Source organism: Jaculus jaculus, chromosome 6, assembly GCF_020740685.1.
Source record: "Jaculus jaculus isolate mJacJac1 chromosome 6, mJacJac1.mat.Y.cur, whole genome shotgun sequence".
In the NCBI taxonomy this organism is placed as follows: domain Eukaryota; kingdom Metazoa; phylum Chordata; class Mammalia; order Rodentia; family Dipodidae; genus Jaculus; species Jaculus jaculus.
In genome coordinates, this window is record NC_059107.1 from 109,664,665 (window position 1) to 109,686,643 (window position 21,979).

The 21,979-nt window shown below is 38.5% G+C and overlaps 1 protein-coding gene across 1 annotated transcript in view; it reads left to right on the forward strand.

Annotated features, from left to right (window-relative positions):
- Irak3 (interleukin 1 receptor associated kinase 3) overlaps positions 1-21,979 on the forward strand; it is a 68,854-nt gene that overhangs the window by 34,051 nt on the left and 12,824 nt on the right. Inside the window, exons 3-8 of the mRNA XM_004650066.2 lie at positions 5,914-5,978; positions 6,622-6,676; positions 8,098-8,249; positions 10,668-10,732; positions 14,478-14,592; positions 15,449-15,567. Of these exons, the coding sequence (XP_004650123.2) occupies positions 5,914-5,978; positions 6,622-6,676; positions 8,098-8,249; positions 10,668-10,732; positions 14,478-14,592; positions 15,449-15,567 (571 nt within the window). The remainder of the gene's footprint in view (positions 1-5,913; positions 5,979-6,621; positions 6,677-8,097; positions 8,250-10,667; positions 10,733-14,477; positions 14,593-15,448; positions 15,568-21,979) is intronic.

Genomic DNA, 21,979 nt, shown 5'->3' on the forward strand with positions numbered 1-21,979 from the left:
GACTGCAGCAGGTATTACTCATCTTTTTCTACCTTTTGAGACATAGTCTCACATTGTTCACTGCTGCCTTTTCACCAGAATAGCTGGCACCTGAGCTTCTGGCTCATTTGGCTCCTGTCTCCAACTCCCTTCTTGCCCAATAAGATGGCTGAGATTACAAGTTTCTGGTAGAGCATCTGGCTTCTTACGTGTGTGCTAGGGTTCTGAACTGAGAGCTCGTGCTTCTGTGGCAACTACTTCATCCACCAAGCAGTCTCCCTAGAGTAGATCTCTCTCTCTCTCTCTCTCTCTCTCTCGGGTTTTTCATGATAGGGTCTCACTCTAGCCCAGGCTGACCTGGAATTCACTATATAGTCTCAGGGTGGTCTCGAACTCTTGACGATCCTCCTACCTCTGCTTCCTGAGTGCTGGGATTAAGGGTGTGTGCCACCACGCCCAGCTGATATTTCTCATTTTTAAGGTAGGCATTTGCAGCTACAATGTTTCTTCTAAATACTGCTCATGATACATAAGTTAGTTTTGGTTGTTTTTCATTTGCACTCATTTTAGACTACTCCAATTTACTCTGTAGTGTTTTTCTTTTATTCATTGACTATTTATGAGTTTTGTTTTGAAATTTCACAAGTCTGTGAATTTTAGATTTTTTTTTTCTATTGCTGATCTCTACTTTAAGTCCTTACTCAGAAAATGTACTCTGTATGATTCCAGCCTTCCAAATGCATTGAAGCTTATTCAGTTATCTAACATATAGTCTGTTTCAGATAATGCTCAATATCCTCTGAAGAATTATGTGTGTATTCTGGTTTTGAATGCAAAGTTCTATAGATATCTATGAGATTCAGTTTGGTTTATACTGTTGTTCAATGATTATTTTTAAATTGATGTTTTATTGCTAGCTTTATTTACTTTTTGTTTTTGAGGTGGGATCTCACTGTAGCCCAATCTGACCTAGAGTTCACTATATAGTCTCAGGATGGCCTCAAACTCATGGTGATTCTCATACTTCTGCCTCCTAAGAGCTGCAATTAAAAGTGTGCACCAACACACCCAGCAAGCTTTTTATTTATATGATTTTTTTTGTGTGTGTTATCAAGAAAGTTTTTATATATACAAATAGAAGTGCAAATAAGCTTTAGAACCTAAATTTCTTGAGCTTGATATGGGGGCACATGTCTGTAATCCCAGCACCTGGAAGATGGAGGCAGGAGGCTCAAAAGTTCAAGGCACTCCTCAGCTACATAGCAAGCTTTAGGCCAGCTTGGGCTACATAAAGCCCTGGAAAGAGACCCTAGCGCATGCAAACCAATAAAAACATCCACAAACTTCTGGATAATATTTAAGCAGAGATAGCTGAAATTATGCCTCAAATATACAAAGATGAGATATCTTGGTAATTTAGTAATAATTATCTTGGTAAATTAATAAACACTGGTAAAATAGAATGTGAAGTCCATTAGAATATGTTTTTAATTAAGTTTTGAAAAATATATTTGAACTTAATTTGCATTAAATCTTTTCAGTTCACTTTTTGTTTTGTTTTTTGAGGTAGCACTTGGCTCTAACTCTGACCTGCTATTCACTATGTCGTCTCAAGGTGGCCTCAAACTCACCGCAATCCTCCTACCTCTGCCTCCCAAGTGCTGGGATTGAAGATGTGCGCCACTACACTCAGCCCTATTCAGCTCACTTTTATTTATTTATTTATTTATTTATTTATTTATTTATTTATTTATTTATTTATTTGAGAGCGACAGACACAGAGAGAAAGACAGATAGAGGGAGAGAGAGAGAATGGGTGCGCCAGGGCTTCCAGCTTCTGCAAACGAACTCCAGACGTGTGCGCCCCCTTGTGCATCTGGCTACCGTGGGACCTGGGGAACCGAGCCTTGAACCGGGGTCCTTAGGCTTCACAGGCAAGCACTTAACCGCTAAGCCATCTCTCCAGCCCTCAGCTCACTTTTAAATCCAAGGAGCTAGACTTTGGCCTGGCATGGATGAAAGCCACTGGTTAACCATGTAACTATTATAAGGTTATAGAACAGAAATCTTTTCCTCCCATACTTAAGGCTCTCTATCTTTCTTCCTTATTTTACATAACTGTAATACTTATTCTGCTGTCAGAAGCTGAAATTCAAACTTGAATAATTTAATCTAATTAACCTCTATAATGTTTTACTTAATAAGCTATAAAGTATTTAAAACCTATATGTATTTCTATAGTGAGGATTTTAAAGAATTCTACAAAGATATGAGTATGTCTCTGTGTGTATATACATATGTGTATACATATATGTAGTATATTTAAACATATACTAATTTGATAGAAGAATATTATAATTATACATTAAGGACATAATTTCTTTCTTTCTTTTCTTTTCTGAGTGGTGAATCAGTTTATTTTAATACCAGCAAGGGCCCAGGCTTATTCAGTTATCTAACATATAGTCTGTTTCAGATAATGCTCAATATCCTCTGAAGAATTATGTGTGTATTCTGGTTTTGAATGCAAAGTTCTATAAATATCTATGAGATTCAGTTTGGTTTATACTGTTGTTCAATGATTATTTTTAAATTGATGTTTTATTGCTAGCTTTATTTACTTTTTGTTTTTGAGGTGGGATCTCACTGTAGCCCAATCTGACCTAGAGTTCACTATATAGTCTCAGGATGGCCTCAAACTCATGGTGATTCTCATACTTCTGCCTCCTAAGAGCTCTGATGGCTCAGAGGATATATACTTTATCTTGGCTGTTCTTTATTGTTAGTTCTCAGAGCTCAGAGCCCCGGCCTAGTGCCAGAGACCTTGAGTATGCAACAGGCAAGTGTTTTTCCTTTTTTTTTTTTATTGACAACTTTCTCCTTTGCAACTCTACTCTCCATCATAACCCTTCCCCCTCTCAATCAGTCTCTCTTTTATTTAGATTTTACCATCTTTTCCACTTATTATGATGGTCTTGTGTATGTAGTATCAAGAACTGTGAGGTCATAGGTATCCAGGCCAGTTTGTGTCTGGAAGAGCACATTGTAAGGAGTCCTACCTTTCTTTGGTTCTGACATTCTTTCTACCACCTCTTCCACAATGGACCCTGAACTTTGAAAGGTGCAATAGAGATGTTTCAGTGCCGAGCACTCCTCCGTCACTTCCTTTCAGCATTATGGTGCTTTCTGAGTCATCCCAAAGTCATCACCATCTGAAAAGAGAAGCTTCTCTAACCAAAAGTGAGAATAGCATTAATATATGAGTATGAACATTAAGAGAAGTGCTTACCAGGCAGTTTGGTGAGCATAGTATATATGTTTAGGCAGATACCAGCAGATGGTACACTTCTAGGGCTCATGACTTTCCCTTGTTATGTTTTCAGTATCAGGCATGTATTCCTTCCATTGGAATGGGCCTACAGTCCAATTAGAGCATGATTGGTTTCCCCCATAACAGATATACCACTATGGCACCTGTTGTCTCATTTCCTGGCTGGCCAAATTTGAGGCTTGCAGTGTCCACTGTTGTTTATCTCCACTGGTGATTTATCTCTCTCTTTCCCATGGAACTGCATGCAATATAGCTTTTTCCAGGTTTCTGTCAGCTGGTCTCCACAGGAGAGGTTTTTAGCTCATCACCAGCAGGATTTCTCAGTGACCTTGCAGCCCAAGTATGTGGAATCTTCAGTAGTAGGGTCTTATCATCTATTCCTGGTGGGAAACCAAGAGCCTCTGCAATGGCCCATAATATTTTGGGAGCATCAGGGACCTCCCTGGCCAACAACTCACTGGAAGGTATACTATCCCTGGCACTGAAAATTTTCTAGTAACAATCTATGGCTTCTGGGTGTGTCATTATAAGGACATAATTTCTTAAGACTGTTAATGTTTAACTGATAAGGCTCATTATTGTCTTATTTATATACTTAAGCTGCAAATTGAAAACTAATTTTTTTGTTTACCTATTTTTAAAACTTTTGATTGAAAAGTTTCATATATGTATATAATATGTTTTGATCATAATCCTCTCCTATTACCTCACTTTGCCCTACTCTCCCCGTCTTGAACCCCTTCTTCTTTCTAACTATTCCCTCTTCTATTTTGCTACCTTTTCCCCCTCCTCTGTTATCCATAACACATTGATGGGCTTAATATTGTGCAGGAATTGTGCTGGTAATTACAGTCATTGTAGGTTTGTGAATACCAAAGCTACTCTGTGTCCAGAAGACAGAATTCTAAAGTACTTTTCCCCAGCATTGGGCTTTACATTTTTTCCACTACCCATTCCACAATGTGCCCTGAGCCTTGAAGGTACAAACTGAGATGTCTCACTTAGTACCGAGCATTCAACAGTTGTTTATTCTCAGTACTTTGATGAGATATGAGTCTTTCTATTACTCATAGCCATCACTATCTGCAAAAAGAAGCTTCTTTGATCAAAAGTGAGAGCAGGGCCAGACATGGTGGCATGTACCTTTAATCCCAGCACTCAGGAGGTGGAGGTAGGAGGATCACCATGAGCTCAAGGACATCCTGAGACTACATAGTGAAGTCCAGGTCACCCTGGACTAAAGCAAAACCCTATCTTGAAAAACTAAAAAGGAAAAAAAAAAAAGTGAGGGTAGCATTAATCAATGGGCATAAACATAATATTTAGAAGGTAATTATATGAGCACAACATAACCATTTAGTCAAATAACAGTAGTAGTTTCAACCCTCCCACTCCCAAGCTTATTACTTATACAGCCATAGACTGGGTTTTCAATACCAGGCATGAATTCCCTCCCAGGGAGCAGGCCCCTAATCCAATCAGAGAGAAGTTGGTTGCCCCATAACAGTCATGTCACTATTGTACCAGAGGTTATGTAGTTCACAGGGTCCACTGCTGGTTAAGACAGATGATGACTTTTCTCTTTCCATAACACATATTGCTAGTTTTATAAGCAAAACAATTTAAGAAATACTAAAACATAATATAAGCAAATCAAGAGGTAAAAATTTTCTGTAGTCTGAATCAAAATATTAGAAAGGACAACAAAAATTAGTCAGGTGTAAATCTTTTGTGGGAAGTTACGCATATTGCCTCAGTTCTGACAGAACTAAACCAAATCCAAATTATGGCCTATATTTAGAATGGGGCAGTAAGTTGTTGATGGTTGACAACCCACACACACATGCACAAACACCCCCACACATACATATGCACACAATCAGTTTAATGCTTTATGGCACAAAAGAACATAAAAATAAACTAACTCAAGGAAATATAATCTCATAACTATAAAAATTTAAAATATGCATACAAAAATTTTATAATATATTACTATTTTTATTTATGTTCTTTATTTTGTACTTTCATATTTCAATAATGTCAAGCAGTAATTTAAAGTAGCTAATGCTGGGCATGGTGGCTCACCCCTATAACCACAGTTCTCTGGAGGATGAGGTAAGATCACCATGACATTGAATCCAGCCTGGGATACAGAGTGGGTTCCAGGTTAGGTTGGGATAGGGCAAGACCCTGACTCAAAGAGCCAAAAATAGAACCAGGTATGGTGGCACACACCTTTAATCCCAGCACTTGGGAGGCAGAGGTAGGAGGATTGCTATGAGTTCCAGGCCACCCTGAGACTACATAGTGAATTCGAGGTCAGCCTGAGCTGAAGTGAGACCTTGAAAAACAAAACAAACAAAAAAATTAAATGAGTAAGTAAATAAAGTAGCCATTCATATTTTAAGTAAATGAAAGTATGCTTGCTTATTTCCTCATCAGAAAACTCTTTAGCATGTATAAAGTTTAACCATTCCACTTGAATGAAGTTGAACTTTAGAAATGAACATTAACTGTAAGATATTTATTTTCATGGTCTCAGGAGAAATAAGCATTCAAGACATAAGCATGATTATATCTAACTCTCTTTATTTCTTTTTCAGGTGCAGGTTTGAGCCCTTCAGCTCAGAGTCGTCAGGGGCATGGATTTCCAAACATGCCACCCAAGGTAGAACATGTGTCCAAAGAAAATGCCCTGGAACTCTGGGGCACAATTTTATAATGACCGAAACTCTCTAGCAGAGAAATGATAGAAACGATGGCAGTTTTCTTTTTAAAACAATGCTTCAGTTCTCTCATGTTCTTTCTTTAGTTGAGGGTTCAGGAAATACAGATCTGTAAATATCTGAAGGGTTAGTGCTTTCCCCTTCTACGATATGCCAGAGCTGAAACTTAGAGCTCTAAGGAGCTAGGAGTTATATATTAATCAAACTCAGCATCTACTGTTCCTCTTCTAGTTATGGTTTGCATAGTGCTGTTAGTTTTTATTACAACAAATTAGCAGTGATCATTTTATAACGTTAGAATTCATTCAGAATTGACTGTAACTGATTATGGCATCGATACTTTACTTGTTTACAGTTGTCATGAAAGCCTTAAGTCTATAAGGAAATGAATGCTATTGAATAAAGTGAAATAACTTTGTTTTATGCTAACTTCCTTGTAGATTAATTTCCACTCTATTGTACTGTATAATCTCACAGAGACCTATGGATCTCTGTTGAGGCTATGGTCTTACCAGGCATACAAAATGGAATAACTTAAGTATGTCTTTTAGTGAGTCATATTTTAGTATATATTTCTTCTCTTAGGAAACAACTGGTATCACAGTGGATAATGTTCTTGTTCCTGAACATGATGATAAAGGTAAAAAAAAAAAAAAATTTTTTAAATCATGCATTCTTGTAAGTAAATTGGAGGTTACTCACTGAGCCAACTTTGTTTATTTTCAGGCTTAGTGTAAAATTTTCATAGCTACTAAAATATTTTAAATTTTGATTTAGATACTTATACTTGTAATGACATGTTAAGAATCATATTTTATGTTAAGAATCCATTTGCTTTATGAAATCCAACACTATTTACAAAGTACATCAATTAAAGAAAATGAAACGGGTTTGCCACAGGGCTTTCAAAAACTAAACAAAACAAAACAAAAAAAACACTGCTAATGAAAAACACAGGGCATCTCATAAAGGGACTTTTCCTCATTAGTAAAGTTTTCTGTTTTTATCTGTTATATGAATACATTTTATAACATCTTGACTTTTATATTGCTTTAGAACATTTCATAGCAATTATAAAGACTTTTGAGATAATTACAGAACAATGCTGAGATCCACTAAGAAAATCCAATTGTTTCCCCTACCTTGTTAATATGAAAAATATTTTAGTCCCACCTGGGGATAAAATTAAAGACAATTTAAAACTGTGTCCTAATCTTTGACACTAAGTCTGTTGTTTTCTTGGCTAAACAGAATTGGAAAAGTTTTTTATTTTATTTTACTTTATTTTTTTAACCAATAAGATCTAAACTAAATTGCAAATGCCTTCAGAGGATATTTTGCATTATCCATGGAAAAATAACCAAAATTGGGTTCTGATTTAGCTAAATTTTGTTTAAAAAAAAAACCAAAAAGCTTTTTGTAGTGCTCAGGATTGAACCCAGGATTTCATTCATACTAAACAAGTATTCTGCTACTGAGCACCATCCCTAGCCTCTTCCCCTTTAAATCTGTGTTTACCTTTAATATTTTCTCCAAACCTTCAGTTTGGATGCATTTTCAAAAAGCTGCCACATCCTAATTCACTCTGATGAACTCAGGCAATTAAATGTAAAATGTAGTTTATGAAAAATATAGCTCTTAGTAAAGCTTATGGAATATTGCTTAGTCATATTGAGTTCCACTTCTGGTGCTTTTTGTTAGTTTTAGATTCATAATGGGACAACAGAAAAACATTGACTTAATGATAAGGAAACAAATCTTTAGAATCATTTCCTCAATTAAGCTCTTTGGTTGATTTTTTTGGGAGAAGTATTAAAATCATATTGTTGTTCAAATATATACAAAGCTATTTGCTATGTAGAAGGATGAGAACCAGATAAAATACATGTATACAGTGCACGTGGTGACATGGTGGCTTCAGTTTAAGACCCTGGGCCTGCTTCTACAGGCTTTCTTCTGGGCGCTGATGCACTTCTAATATGGAAGTACTAGTTACAACAGTGACACAGATTCTGAAGAAGAGAAAAGGTGATTTACTTTCTCTCTGTTTTTCCTCCTAAGGAGTACCACTTAAATTTCCCATCAGCTTTCAACGTATCATAGAAGCAACCAAAAACTTCCACAGAGACTTCCTAATTGGAGAAGGGGAGATCTTTCAAGTATACAGAGTGGATATTCAAAACCAAACGTATGCTGTTAAATTATTTAAACAGGTATGGAAAGAAGTACTGTCACAAGATTTAAATTCCATTTATTTGTTCCTATTTCATCCTAAAATATATCATTTTTCATCACCAGTGAAAGGAGGAATAGTTGAAAATAAAATTTCATAAATGGAAATAAGAAATATGACCTCTGTTGCCTGGAGAAATGACTAAGAAATGCATGTTTGTCTTGAAGAAATTTAGAACCTAGGTCCCCCCACCACCACCATTCTGCAAATGGAAGCAATTGAGAAAGACCTTCCTAAATGTCATGTAGGGCTTTGGGACATTGCTTATGAGATGTGGCTTGTGCATGGGCAGTGTCCTCTTTAGGAAGTCTCATGGCTATGCCACAGTGGGGCATTCAGTGCTGTTTTGTAAATTGTTTTTTATCACAGTTCAGGAGGGTAGGAAAGAAGTTTCCAGTAGGAATCTTTTAGTCATTTTTTAATATCATTGTGACAAAAAGTCATCTAAAGGCAGGAAAGGCTTATTTAGTTTTGCAGGCTTCAGTCTATTTCTTGCTGATCTGTGGTAAGATATAGCATCATGATGGATGGGTATGGTAGAGCAGAGCTGCTCAGCTCGTGATGACCAAGAAGCAGACAGAGAAAGGCTGGGACAAGGAACAGGGTATATCTTTCTAGGGCACACTTCCAGTGACCAGCTTCCTCCAGCTCATTCCCACATCCTACATTCTACCTACCTCTCTATAAACCATTACACAGTGGGTCCCTCAAGGGATTAATGCATTCATGAAGTCAGAGCCCTCAGGACTCAGTCACTTGCCAAATGCACCATCTCTGAACACTGTTACGTTGAGAACCAAGTCTTTACGAAAATAACCTTTTCCTGATCCTCCTGCCTTGGCCTCTTCATCAATTCCCTACCAATATGCAGCACTTCAACCGATGTAAATTAGCCTCTTTTTTGTTTGCTTTTCAATGTAGGGTCTCACTCTAGCCCAGGCTGACCTGGAATTCACTAAGTAGTCTCAGGGTGGCCTTGAACTCATGGCCATTCTCCTACCTCTGCCTCCCGAGTGCTGGGATTAAAGGTGTGAGCCACCACGCCCAGCTCAGCATGACTTTAGGATGGAATTTCAAGGTCTCTAAACTCCCTTTTCTCTCCACTGTGAAAAACAGGTATTTCTTGATTGCCTCGTAATCCTGTGGCATGGCTCAGTGGCCCTGCTAAGGCTGCATTCCATTGTTTCTCAGTGTTGACTTCCTCATCTGCTTTCCCACTGCAGTAACTTGATCTCTCTGGAGAGGCTTGATCTCTCTTTGCCTCCTAGGACCGTATTGCCAGGACTGATCCACAGTGGTCGCTCCATAATTATGTGATGGGCAAGTTAAATGAAACCCACTCATGCCTTCTTCAAGAAGGTAGTTGCTGCCAGGCGTAGTGATACACACCTTTAATCCCAGCACTTGGGGGGCAGAGGTAGGAGAATCATTGCAAGTTCAAGGCCACCCTGAGACTACATAGTGAATTCCAGGTCAGCCTGGGCTAGAGTGAGACCCTACTTCAAAAAACTTAAAAAAAAAAAAAAAAAAGGAAGCTAATCACCAAGAGTGTTAGTGAATCACAAGTGTTTGTGTCTGTACACACACACATGCACAAACACACACACACACACACATACACGCAAACAAATTAGTTTAAAAACCAAACTGAAACAAAAAGAAAGGTAGATGGTGTTCCTGAAGAACAATGCTCAAAGTGTCTTCTGGCCTTCATTTGTGCACACACACATTCACACCACTCAAACACACTTGTGTACCCCACACATGCATACGCAAGAAGAACGTGTCAGGGTACAGAGTAGGTGCTCAGAGCAATAAATGGACTTTATTACTCAATATTCATATGCCTAGATATGGGATAAATTTTGAAGCTCTCTTAGTATAGGAAGGTATATTTTCATTTTCTCTTATAGACACAGCTGTTCAAAATTAATGCAAAAGTGAACTTGAATCAGCATATTCAATTGTTCCAACTCATAAATGTCAAAACAGTAACATTTTGCAGTGAGTACATGTAACACAACTTGGATTGTTTATAAGACCACATGCAGAGCTTCTATCATGGGATTTTCTCTGAACACATATAGTATTTAAATATTTGTAAATTTGTGAAAATATGGTGAGGTTGAATAAGAAATTTGCAACATAAAATATTGTATGAAAAGTTTAGACTCAAACATTGGTTCTAAATCTTGTTGTGGGTTTAATGCATTTTTGAAAAACTGATGGAAAACTAAGGATCTTCTTCCCAGAAAAAGTATGTTCAAATGCATTTAAACCAAAAAAAAAAAAAAAAAGATTATGTAATTTCAGGGAAACTGTACACCCTAGGTTAAGGCTTCCAAAACTAGAAATAATGTCTTTAATTTTCCTCTTATCTTTTCTGTATGACATTTAGGAGAAAAAAATTCAGCTTAAGAAACAGTGGAAGAGATTTTTATCAGAGCTTGAAGTTTTACTACTGTGAGTACATTTTGTCTGATCACCTTTGATTTTACATCACAGTGTTTGGCATTTAATTAATATGGGTTGGATGTTAGAACATTGGGTGTTCTTCTGACATCTGCTTTCATGTATTACTAATGTGTGTTTTAAAATAGGCCATTCATAATTCACTGGAATATATTTTAACAAGAAATTGTCACAAGGAAGTAGGTTGAGTCAAGTGTGACTAACATGGCTGAATAATTCTTACACTACTACAATTGCATGGATTTTACCTATTCCCTCTTCCTTAGAGACAGGCCAGTGGAGAAACTGTTTCATGAGTGTAACTTTCTTCAGGAAGAGAGTTTTAGACAAAAAAATTCAAGTGCTTTGATGTGCATATCACTTTTCTGGGAATTCATTCATGTGGATACTGGGGAATCAAACTCAGGTCCTTAGGCTTTCCAGGCAATGGCCTCGACCACTGAAGATCTCTCCAGCTCAGATGTTCTGTTTCTTTATGGTTCAGTCATACACTGTATGTTTCTGGGAATTGATCCATTTTTTTTCAGTAACCCTTTTTAATGGAATGTATTGTTCATAGCAGTCTCTTTATTATTTATTTATTTGAGAGAGATAGAGGGAATGAGGTGAAGAGACAGAGAGAGAATGAATGGGCATATCAGGACCTCTAGTTGCTGCAAACAGACTCCAGACACATGTGCTTCCTTGTGCATCTGGCTTATGTGGGTCCTGAGGAATTGAATGTTGTTGATGCTTTGGCTTAACAGGCAAGTGCCTTAACCACTAAGCCATTTCTCCAGCCCCATAGTACTCTCCTATGATTCTTTGTGTTTCTGTGGTATCATTTGTAATTTTGCCTCTTTCATTTATAATATTGAGTCTTCTCAAAAGGAGAGAGTGAGTGAGTGAGAGAGAGAGAGAGAGAGAGAGAGAGAGAGAAGTTTCAGCATAGTTTCCATTTCCTTTTCTGGGTAAGGTTAACAATGTTTTCATATATTTTATGACCTTGAAATTCAATCTTCCTACCTCATCCTCCCAAGTGCTAGTATTAAAGGTGTGAGCCACCTCTTCCATTTTTTTTTTTTTTTTTTTTTGGTAGGGTCTGTTGCAGTCAGGTTCACATTGCTGCTAGAAATCACCCAACCAAGAGCAGCTTGTGGGAAAAAGAGATTTATTTTGGCTTACAGGCTCAAGGGGAAGCTCCACAATGGCAGGGGAAAATGATGGCATTAGAGGGTGGATATCACCCCCTGGCCCACATAAGGTGGACAACAGGAACAGGAGAGTGTGCCAAACACTGGCATGGGGAAACTGGCTATAACCCATAAGCCTGCCCCGACAATACACCACCTCCAGGAGGCTTAATCCCCAAATTTCCATCAGCTAGGAACCTAGAATTCAGAACACCTAGGTTTAAGGGGGACACCTGAATCAAACCACCACAGGATCTTTTTTGTAGCTGTGGCAGCCTGGAAATATAAGGCCAGACTAACTTCAAAATTATGGCAATCTTTCTGCCTCAACTTCCTGAGAATTACAGGTGTAAGCCACTATATCTGGCCTATATATCCTTTTCTAAGAACTATCTGATAATATCATGAACCCATTTTTAAAATTATGCTTTTAGTCTTTTTCTTAATGGTTTGAAGTAATATTTATTAGAGAAAAATTAGCCTGTTTCTGTTCTGAAATACACATAAGATTTTTTTTTATCAGGTTTTCATTGGGTGTTTCCTTTTTCTAGCATTGGCCATATATCAATTATTTTAATATAGTTTAATTTACATATTTTTATGGTTTCTTGGATTTTACTCATAGTTTAAAATCATCCCTGGGTTGGAGAGATGAGTTAGTGGTTAAGGCGCTTGCCTGAGGAGCTTAAGGACCCATGTTCCATCTCTCTCCAGATCCCACATAAGCCAGACACAAAAAGGTGAGGCAAGTGCAAGGTCACACATGCCCACTAGGTGGTGCAAGTTTCAGTGGCTGAGGCCTTGACATGTCAATTCTCTTTCTCTCTTTCTCTCTCTAGAATAAAAAAAGAAATAAAAATCATTCCCTACTAAAAACACCATAAAATAATTCTCCCATCTTTTTTTTCTGGAACCATTATGGTTCTATTTTTATACTTATATGTCTGATTCATTTGTTTTATGTAATGTGGTCTTTTCTATCTGAACCACAAGAACAGCTTGACCATGTTCACTTTTACCCATGTGCACCAATATTTTCCATGGGATTGCATCAACTTTGTACGTGATCTTACAAAATTGAACTTCATGATATTGAGCATTCATGAGGTAACATTATTGTTATTTATGTGGATAGTATTTATGTAGTGTTTGGCACAATTCCAGGTGCTTTATATGTATTGATTCATTAATCCTTCCGATGGTCCTACAAGATAAATCAATAATGATCCTCATTTGTAACTGAGGAAAATGAGGTAGATCCTGCTTTTTCTACAAGATCCAGCTTAATTCTGCACATTGTTAATCTCTCTCTTCTTAGACATTTAGGTGAAATTTCTGTCAATGTGGACTTTTCCTCTTAAAATATACTACTTGAGCAAGATTGCAAGAGAAGCCCATAACAAATGGGCAATTTCAGTAAGATAAATGATTAGGTGAGGAACAGTGAACAAAGGAGGGAGATGATACCTTGGGGGGAGGGCAGCAGAATAGACTTCATGAAAGAAGAAATATCTAAGCAAGATGAAAGGAGTTTTTTAAAAAATATATTTGTTATTTTATTATTTGAGAGAGTAAGAGAAAGGGGCAGAAAGAGAGTATGTGTGTGTGGGGGGGGGGGGATGAGTGATCCAGGGTCCCTAGCCACTGTAAAGAAACTCCAGATAGAGGATGTACCACCTTGTGCATCTTGCTTTATGTGGGCATTGGAGAATTGAACCTGGGTCCTTAGGCCTTATAGGCAAGTGTCTCGACTGCTGAGCCATCTCTCCAGTCCCCAAAGGAGTTTTTCATTAAGGGATTTCCCTTAAACAGATTTATGAAGCTCTTAGAATTGGTTTCTGATTATTCCTTCCTTAAGGGAAGAGAAAGAAGCTAATCATCTCTGAGGACCTGTGTTTAAAACGTTACTTAATTTCTGCAAGTACCTTGGGAAGTAGATGTAATTACTGCTTACAGTGAAAACAACAGTCTGAGGGTTGAAGTGACTTGTCCACACTTGCACAGCTGATAAAGACACCAGAGAGTCAAGCCCAGGTTCAGGTGTCCTTGAAGTCTTATCTGCTCAAACACACTGTGAGTCTTGCATCAGTTTGAGTATCCATATTTTCTACTTGATCAGTAACATTTAAACATTAGTGAGTGGTTATTTCTTTTTTGTGAGCATAAGAGCAGAGAATCAGAGAGACTGTGTCTCTGTTATTCTCATCTCTTGCTTGCTATTGTGCTACATATCAATAACACTAGTTAGTACTGAATAATTTTTAAATGAAATTCTCAGTACCCTAAATCTCAAGAAATCTATTTCCTTAAATTTATGTACCATATTTGAATAAGTTTTTTCTTCTCTGTTTGCTCATAGTCACAAAGGTAACTAGTATTTGTTAGAGATTAGCCCAATTTGAGAAAGAAGCCTGTTTTATATACCCAATGAAAATAATTCTCTCTTGGCTGAATTTATTTGTTTTAGACATTTCCCTATACCTCTGAACTCAAGTATTATTCATTTCCTATTTGAAGAGTAATTTGTCAAGATAATTTGATGGTTTACCACCTTCTGTTTCAAGGTTTCAGCATCCACACATTCTAGAGTTGGCTGCATATTTTGCTGAGACTGAGAAATTCTGTCTGGTTTATCCATATATGACAAATGGAACACTTCTTGACAGATTACAATGTGCAGTAAGTCATGCCTATTATTCTCTCTGGTTCTCAACCTGCTGAAGCCCCAGAGTGAAATGAAGGGGGATGCCACTGATTCCAGAGGGAGCTGGCATGTCTAGATGTGTCTACCTAAAAGGTTAGTCAGTAATGGTTTCCCAGGGAAGTGAGGACCCATGCAGAAATTAATTTCTTTAAATTAAAAAAAAAATTTGTTTACTTATTTCAAAGAGACAGAGGGAAGATGGGCATGCCAAGGTCTCCTGCTAGTACAAATGAATGCTAGAAGCATGTGCTACTTGTGCATCTGGCTCTACCTGGGTACTAGGGAATCAATCTCCAGCCACCAGGGCTATACAAGCGAGCACCTTTAACCACTGAATAATCTCTCTAGCCCTGGAAATCAATTTTTTACTCCTAGAAAGATGCCTCAGTATGTGAGTTACTAGATTATGTGCAGCCTTAATGCCAAGTACTTGTTGAGTTCTTATTTATTCTAAATAGTAAATGAATTTACATTAACTACCCTTATTTGTAGGATAATTTAAATTTGCGTAACTTTATACAAAGTACCCATCCATACAAATGTCAGACATAAAACCATATAGACTCCCTAAAAGTAGAGTCTGAATAAGTGCCATGATTTTGCTAGGCTGCTTTTGAAAAACAAGCTTAAAAAGTAATTCTAACAAAAGCCAATTACTATCCTCAACTACTTACACTGTGATGCCATAACTAAATTAAAAGGCTTAAATAGCTTTTAAACAATATGACTTAGCATGTGTTTTATTTTATTTTTTTAAATTTCACTGCATTGGGTTATTTGATAGTTTGTACTAGAAAAATGTAACCAAACGAACCATCCTTGTCTTTTTAGGATAACACACCTCCACTCTCCTGGAACATTCGAATCAGTGTATTAATAGGAGTATCCAAAGCCATTCAGTACTTGCACAATACTCAACCATGTTCAGTCATCTGTGGCAATGTCTCCAGGTACGTAATCCTAGAGCTTTAGGTGACACCTAAAAGCCCCTTTCAGCACCACAGGTGAGTGACTTACCTGTCGTGGACAAATTCTTTTCACAGGAAACAACCACAGACTTGGAGATTAGTCCATAGAGATCTTTGGGGCTAATTTTCGAGAACAAAGAGAGTGACTGGGCCTATTGCTTACAAGCCTATAATCTTGGATACTTGGGAAGCTGAGACAGGAGGCATGCCTGGATCACAGAGGAAATTCTAGGCCAATCTGGGAAATTTAGTGAGACTCTGTCTCACAACAAAAAGTAAAAGTAAGAAGAAGGCTAGGAATACAGCTTAGTTGTAGAACATTTGTACAACATGTGAAAGATTCTGGTTCAGTCCCCAGTACTACAAATAAATAAACTAAAAAAATAAAATAAAATGAAATAAGCAAATTCCACCAAATGTAAGAAAGGGAAGGGAAGGAGTAAAGAAGAATTAGGTGGACAGGTTGAGTCACAACATCATTGTCACTAAGGCCTTAGCCAATGTCCTGGAATAATGTTGAAGCTGATTCGGCCCTTCAGTGATCTCACCAAATTGATCAGAGCAGCCGGGTCCTTGCATTCTAAACAGTGGTAGAGTAGGGCCATCACTTAGTCGCGGCATCTCCTTTCTACCATGGGCAGTTCCAGGCGCGGGCAGTTGTGATCTATCATGAGCTAAGCCTGTCCGCTAGGGGACAAAAGGCTCCCCGGGAGTTTAGGAGGAGCTGGCCAGTGGTGAGGAGCTCAGGCACCACACAATCACCGTATTCATGGAGGCAGAGGGGACTGGAGAGGACTCTTAGGAAAAAGTAAAGAAACCATCAGCCCTCCCCCCAAAAAAAATTTTATTTCATTTGTAGTTGTTTTTCTGAGGCATTTCATCAGTGATGGAAAGCTGATACCATGCTGGGTTATCCAAAAAGCAAGGGTTCAAATGTAAGCCCATCCAGAGGCTGCACTTTCCCAATAGCTTGTAGGAATGTTCTTGCCTCTTGCAGAGCAACTCAGGCCCCTCCTTAGCCATTGACCCTTGGGCTTTCTGCTGGACACCTATAATGATATTAATCAGTACCAACTACAACTGTAGATATTTCCTCTTGTTCGGAGACATGCATGCCTGTTCTTTTGGAACTGGAATGAGACCAACTCAGTTCATTTTATGCCACTGACCAGGTGGTCAGGCTTCCAGCCCCAGTAGTCTCAGCCAAATGTGAGTTGGGTGGCCTAGGGCCCCCTCTTGCATCTCTGAAGGGACTCCTACCTTTCACTCAAAACTGGGACCTCCCTGACTCTTGGCCCCAAATCTTGTAGCCCAGTGCCTTTAGGAAGGTCAGAAATCACTGCCTTTTTTGCCTTTGCTATACAATTTGAAAAGTCATTATAAGGAAAGACTGCTTCTCCCTCAAAGCCTCTGTAAGGCAGCATCATTTTTCCAGGAGTAAGTCAGGACTCTGGCTGGAGGTGGAAACTTTTTCTCTTTTCACCACTGGACTTCAAACTAGTGGATCACAGAAGATTTTACCATTAGTTACTCAACAGTATTAAGTAATATCAGTTGTACAAAACAACATTGGAATGATGTGCATAAAGTGAGATTAGGTAGAATAAGATAAACAAATATTATGGGGCAAATACAACCTTGTAGATTTGAAAATTTAATTATTAAAAATATTAAAGTTAAATCTACCAAAATTATTAACAAGATTTTATTTGGATGGAGAGAGTATAACTATAAGTTAGTTTCATATTTTTTTAATGTTTAAGCTAGACTCAGAAAGGTAAATAATTCATTTTTAAAAATATTTTTATTTATTTGTTTACAATCAAAGAAAGATTATAAGAAAGACAGGAAATGGATGTGTCAGGGCCTCCAGCCACTGCAAACAAACTCCAGATGCATTGTGCCACTTTCTGTATCTGGCTTTATGTGGGTACTGGGGAATCGAACCCAGGTCATTAGGTTTTTCAGGAAAGTGCCTTAACCACTAATCCATCTCTCTAGCCCAATATTTTATGTTTGATATGTGGAGTCTAGATGTTAACACAAGACATGCATATAGAAGTGGAATTATTTGGGAAGAAGACTAAGGGAGAAAAAGGAGGACAAGAATAATAAGGGTAAATGTCATTAAATTATACGTATGAAAATTTTATTTTCTTTTTTTAAAATTTTTATTAGCATTTTCCATGATTATAAAAAAAAATATCCCATGGTAATTCCCCCTCACTCACTTTCCCCTTTGAAGTTCCATTTTCCATCATATTACCTCCCCATACGTATGAAAATTTTATCATGAAGCCCAGTCTTTTATATAATGAATATATGCTAATAAAGGCAACCCAACTAATAAAGTTGTTTAATGACTATGTTCTACTCTTATAATAACAAAATTTACTAGGAAAAAAAAAATCACCCTAGCATCAGCCTTTGTATCTCAACCAAACTAGAAGGAAGAAGTTCCAGGTTGGGACTAGAGGAAATTCACATGATTATCTGTAATTTACTGTACGTATAAAAAAAAGCTTGAAAATATTACACCTTTTTGATGTTTAATACATTAGAAATGATGATGAAGTCATTTTTTTGCAGCCTGGTGGCCAAGTGTGAACAGCACCTTTGATTTAAGCAAAAGGGAACTGCAGCCACACTGCCAGTAGGGAGGGTGATGGTGCGGGCACTACCCAGAACACCAAGGCCTGCGTCCTGTTGTCTGTCCAATTTTCCCATGTGTACATCCAGAGCCAACCAGGTGATCTCAAGTTGACTTCCTACTTTCTAGTTCTTTCACCTTAGACTTACTTAAATTTGTTCTGGGGTGGGCTTACAAATCTAGGGATTATGATAAGAGAATGGTGTGATCTCATGTTCTCTGAAATCCTGGCGAAGTTTTATCCCAAGCAGTTTCTGAGTTAGGAAGAGTCCAGACAGTTTGAGACAAGCAACTCAAGCCACCTGCCTACCTTGGAGCAGCTCTTAGGAAAAGTCCTGAAACTCTTTTTTTTTTTTTTTAAGTTTCTTTAATGTTTATTTTTATTTATTTATTTATTTATTTTGAGAGTGACAGGGAGAGAAAGAGAATAGAGAGGGGGAGAGACAGAATTTGCATGCCAGGGCCTCCAGCCACTGCAAACGAACTCCAGACTCATGCACCCCCTTGTGCATCTGGCTAACATGGGTCTGGGGAATTGAGCCTCAAACCGGGGCCCTTAGGCTTCACAGGCAAGCACTTAACCACTAAGCCATCTCTCCAGCCCCTGAAACTCTTGTTTCCTGAAATAGCTTCCCCATCTCTTCTATACCCAGGGCTATCATTGATGCCTCTATCTCTAGTCACTGACTAAAAGTGGGGCTTTCAGTAATTAAAAAAAAGTGGGGCTGGGAGGATGGTTTAGTGGTTAAAGGTTTGGAAAGCCTTGGCCTGGATTACATTCTCCAACACCCACATAAAGCCAGGCACAAAAAGTGGTGCAAACATCTGGTGTTCATTTCCATCAAGGAGTAGACACACACACACGCACTAAAAACAGTGTGGCTTCTGAGATCACGCAGATGTCAGTACACATCTCTGCTCTACTTCTTTCTGACATAGTGACTTCCAGCAATTCAGTTTCCTGCTGTTCAGTCTCCCTCATGTGGAACCGGGTATAATACCAGCATGCCTCCTCCCAGGGCTGTGCGGATGACATGAGTTAATACATGGAAAGACTATCCCAGGGCCTGGCACTAATTATCCCTACTTATTATTATTCTTGACTCTATCTCCCAAGTACTTCATCCAACCCAACTGTGGTGGACTATGGCCTTCCTAGGGGGCTCAGCATGTGGGGTTCTTGCACCCTTTAGAGTGGCTCTAATTTAGTATGACCTCTTATGTTGAGCTGAAGTGCTGTGACTGAGCCTTTAGTTCATCTTGCCTCTAGAATTATCTATATACAGAAGAGGAGGTGGGTAGGGAAGACAGAAAGACACAAAGAGGCACAGAGATAATCCAAGACATTATTCCTTTTTGCAATAAACAGATTTTAATCATTTTAATCATGTATCCATGAAATGAAAGACTGCTTTTCAGTTAACTATGGTAAATCATGAGACTCCAGAAGGAAAAAGGAGGGATACATTTTAGTCCTAATTCTGCCATGTTTGTAAATGCAAGGAACAAGCCACACCCACCATGTGGGCTTCATTTACTCCTTCTGTAAAAGAAGCAGTGTGCTATAGTAGCCATGACGAATCAGTTTTATCTCCCATTCCATCTTTGGTTGATCAGTTATAACTTCCCAGGTACAGTGTGGAAAAAGAATCTAGGCATGAGTGTTTTCTGAACTCAATTAGGAATGTCTACCAGTAATACAATGTTTTAATAAACATTTGAGTCACATATTTGCTGTCCTATGTTAGTAGTCTAAAGCTACTTAATGCTTTCAAATCCTCTTACAAAATGGGTGATGGTATTTAGTATGTTCTATAGGGTCAGTATTGTATATATGTAAACAACACAAGATGATATGCTTTAAATGCTACCTGGTATATTTTGGGCTGTCCAGTAGCAATTTGGAAGAATGAAGAATCCTGGAATTTAGAGTGGTCCAATAAAAACTTCATGGAGGAAGTGATCTTTTCTTTTCTTTTCTTTCTTTCTTTCTTTCTTTTTTTTTTTTTTTTTTTCCAAGGTAGGGGTCTCACTCTAGCCCAGGCTGATTTAGAATTTACTATGTAGTCTCAGGGTAGCCTCTAACTCTTGGTGATCCTCCTACCTCTGCCTCCCAAGTGCTGGGATTAAAGGTGTGTGCCACCATGCCCAGCCTTCTTAAAATTTTTTATCTTTTAAGTTTTTAGAGAGTCAGACACACACACACACACAGAGATGGAAGGAGAGAGAGAATGGGTGCACCAGGGCCTCCAGCCACTGCAAACGAACTCCAGTTGCAAGGACCACCTTGTGTATCTCGCCTGCATGGGTCCTGGGGAACTGAGCCTGGGTTCTTTGGCTTTGCAGGCAAATGCCTTAACCGCTAAGCCACCTCTCCAGCCCAGAGGAAGTGATTCTTAAGTGTACAAAGAGGATTTAGATAAAGATAAGGGAGGGAGGAATGCTTTCAAGATGAGGGAACAGCATGAACAAAAGCCCAAGACAGCAACAAGCACATTTTGTCCTGACAGCATCAGTAAATACTATACATGAATGATGGAGGATGGGCTGCAGGTGGATTAGGGAGCTCAATGAAATCCAGAGGGCTTTGGACCTGAAATCTACATCCATGGAATAAGTGTTAATCCTCCCAGCAAATCCTTTGGAAAGGAATGTAGGTGTTATTATCATCTCAGTTTGATCAGAGAAAGCAGCTGCTTACAAAGGCTAGCAACTTGCCTGTACGCGGAGGATGGGAGAGGACATTCTGTGTTTGTGTGACTCTAATTGTCATGCTCATTTTGGAATTAAGACCTGGGATTATGGGGAGCCTGTTGGCTGCCTCGGCAGACACAGGGGGATGTGGAGAGAGATGAGAGTAAAGTCAGTGCTCAGAATTTTGCAAATGTCGACATTAGGCTCCTAGTGAAAACCGCAGTCGGCAGCTGACTTGCGGAGGGGTCAAGTCTGGAGATCTGCGTTCGCAGTTTTCTTTCGCTTGTTGAAGCGCTGAGAGTAAGTGGCTTTCTAAGGAAGAAACTGTCAAGGACACAGCTGAGGAACATCCACCAGAGGAAGCAGAGCCCACATTTCAAAGGTATTTTCAGCAAGTCTGGTGGTTCACTTAGCCCAAAAAAATGTCTTAGTAATTTGAACTCTTCAAAGAGAATGCTATAAAAACAAAACTCACTTCCAGATGGTAGGACGTGAGGAGGAAAGGATTTAAAGGAAAGTCCTGAATGCAATCTGTACTCTTGGCAAGAGACCGTCACATTTTTATTTAGGAAACGAAGATGTTTTTGAATTATAAGATCACATAAAAGCATCTGAAAGCAGTAAACCTCCCTGTTATTTCCATCCTATCCCTCAGCAAGCTTAATTGTTTTCACATTTATGAGCAATCTTAAATAGAAATACACTTTATCCCCCGCACTTTTTCATCCCAGACATTCATTCCTGCTAATGGTTCCAAATCAAGGAGATAATTTTGGTGAATATTTTTAACGTGTCTTATAAAATCATGTTCCTAAATGGGTATTGCCATTTTTCTCTTGCCAAGTTAGACAGTCTTTCATGTGAGACAACGGAAGCAGGAAGCTACTTGCTTAAAAATGGATTTCTGAAAAAAAAAAAAAAGGGCATTGATAAGAGGCATAAGGTTGGCGTGAGCAAGAGAGTGCACGGAGCACTTCCTATGCGAGGGTCTAGGAGAACAAGGGATCAGGAAGGAGTATATGGCTGCACTGGTCAGCTAGCCACCATGAC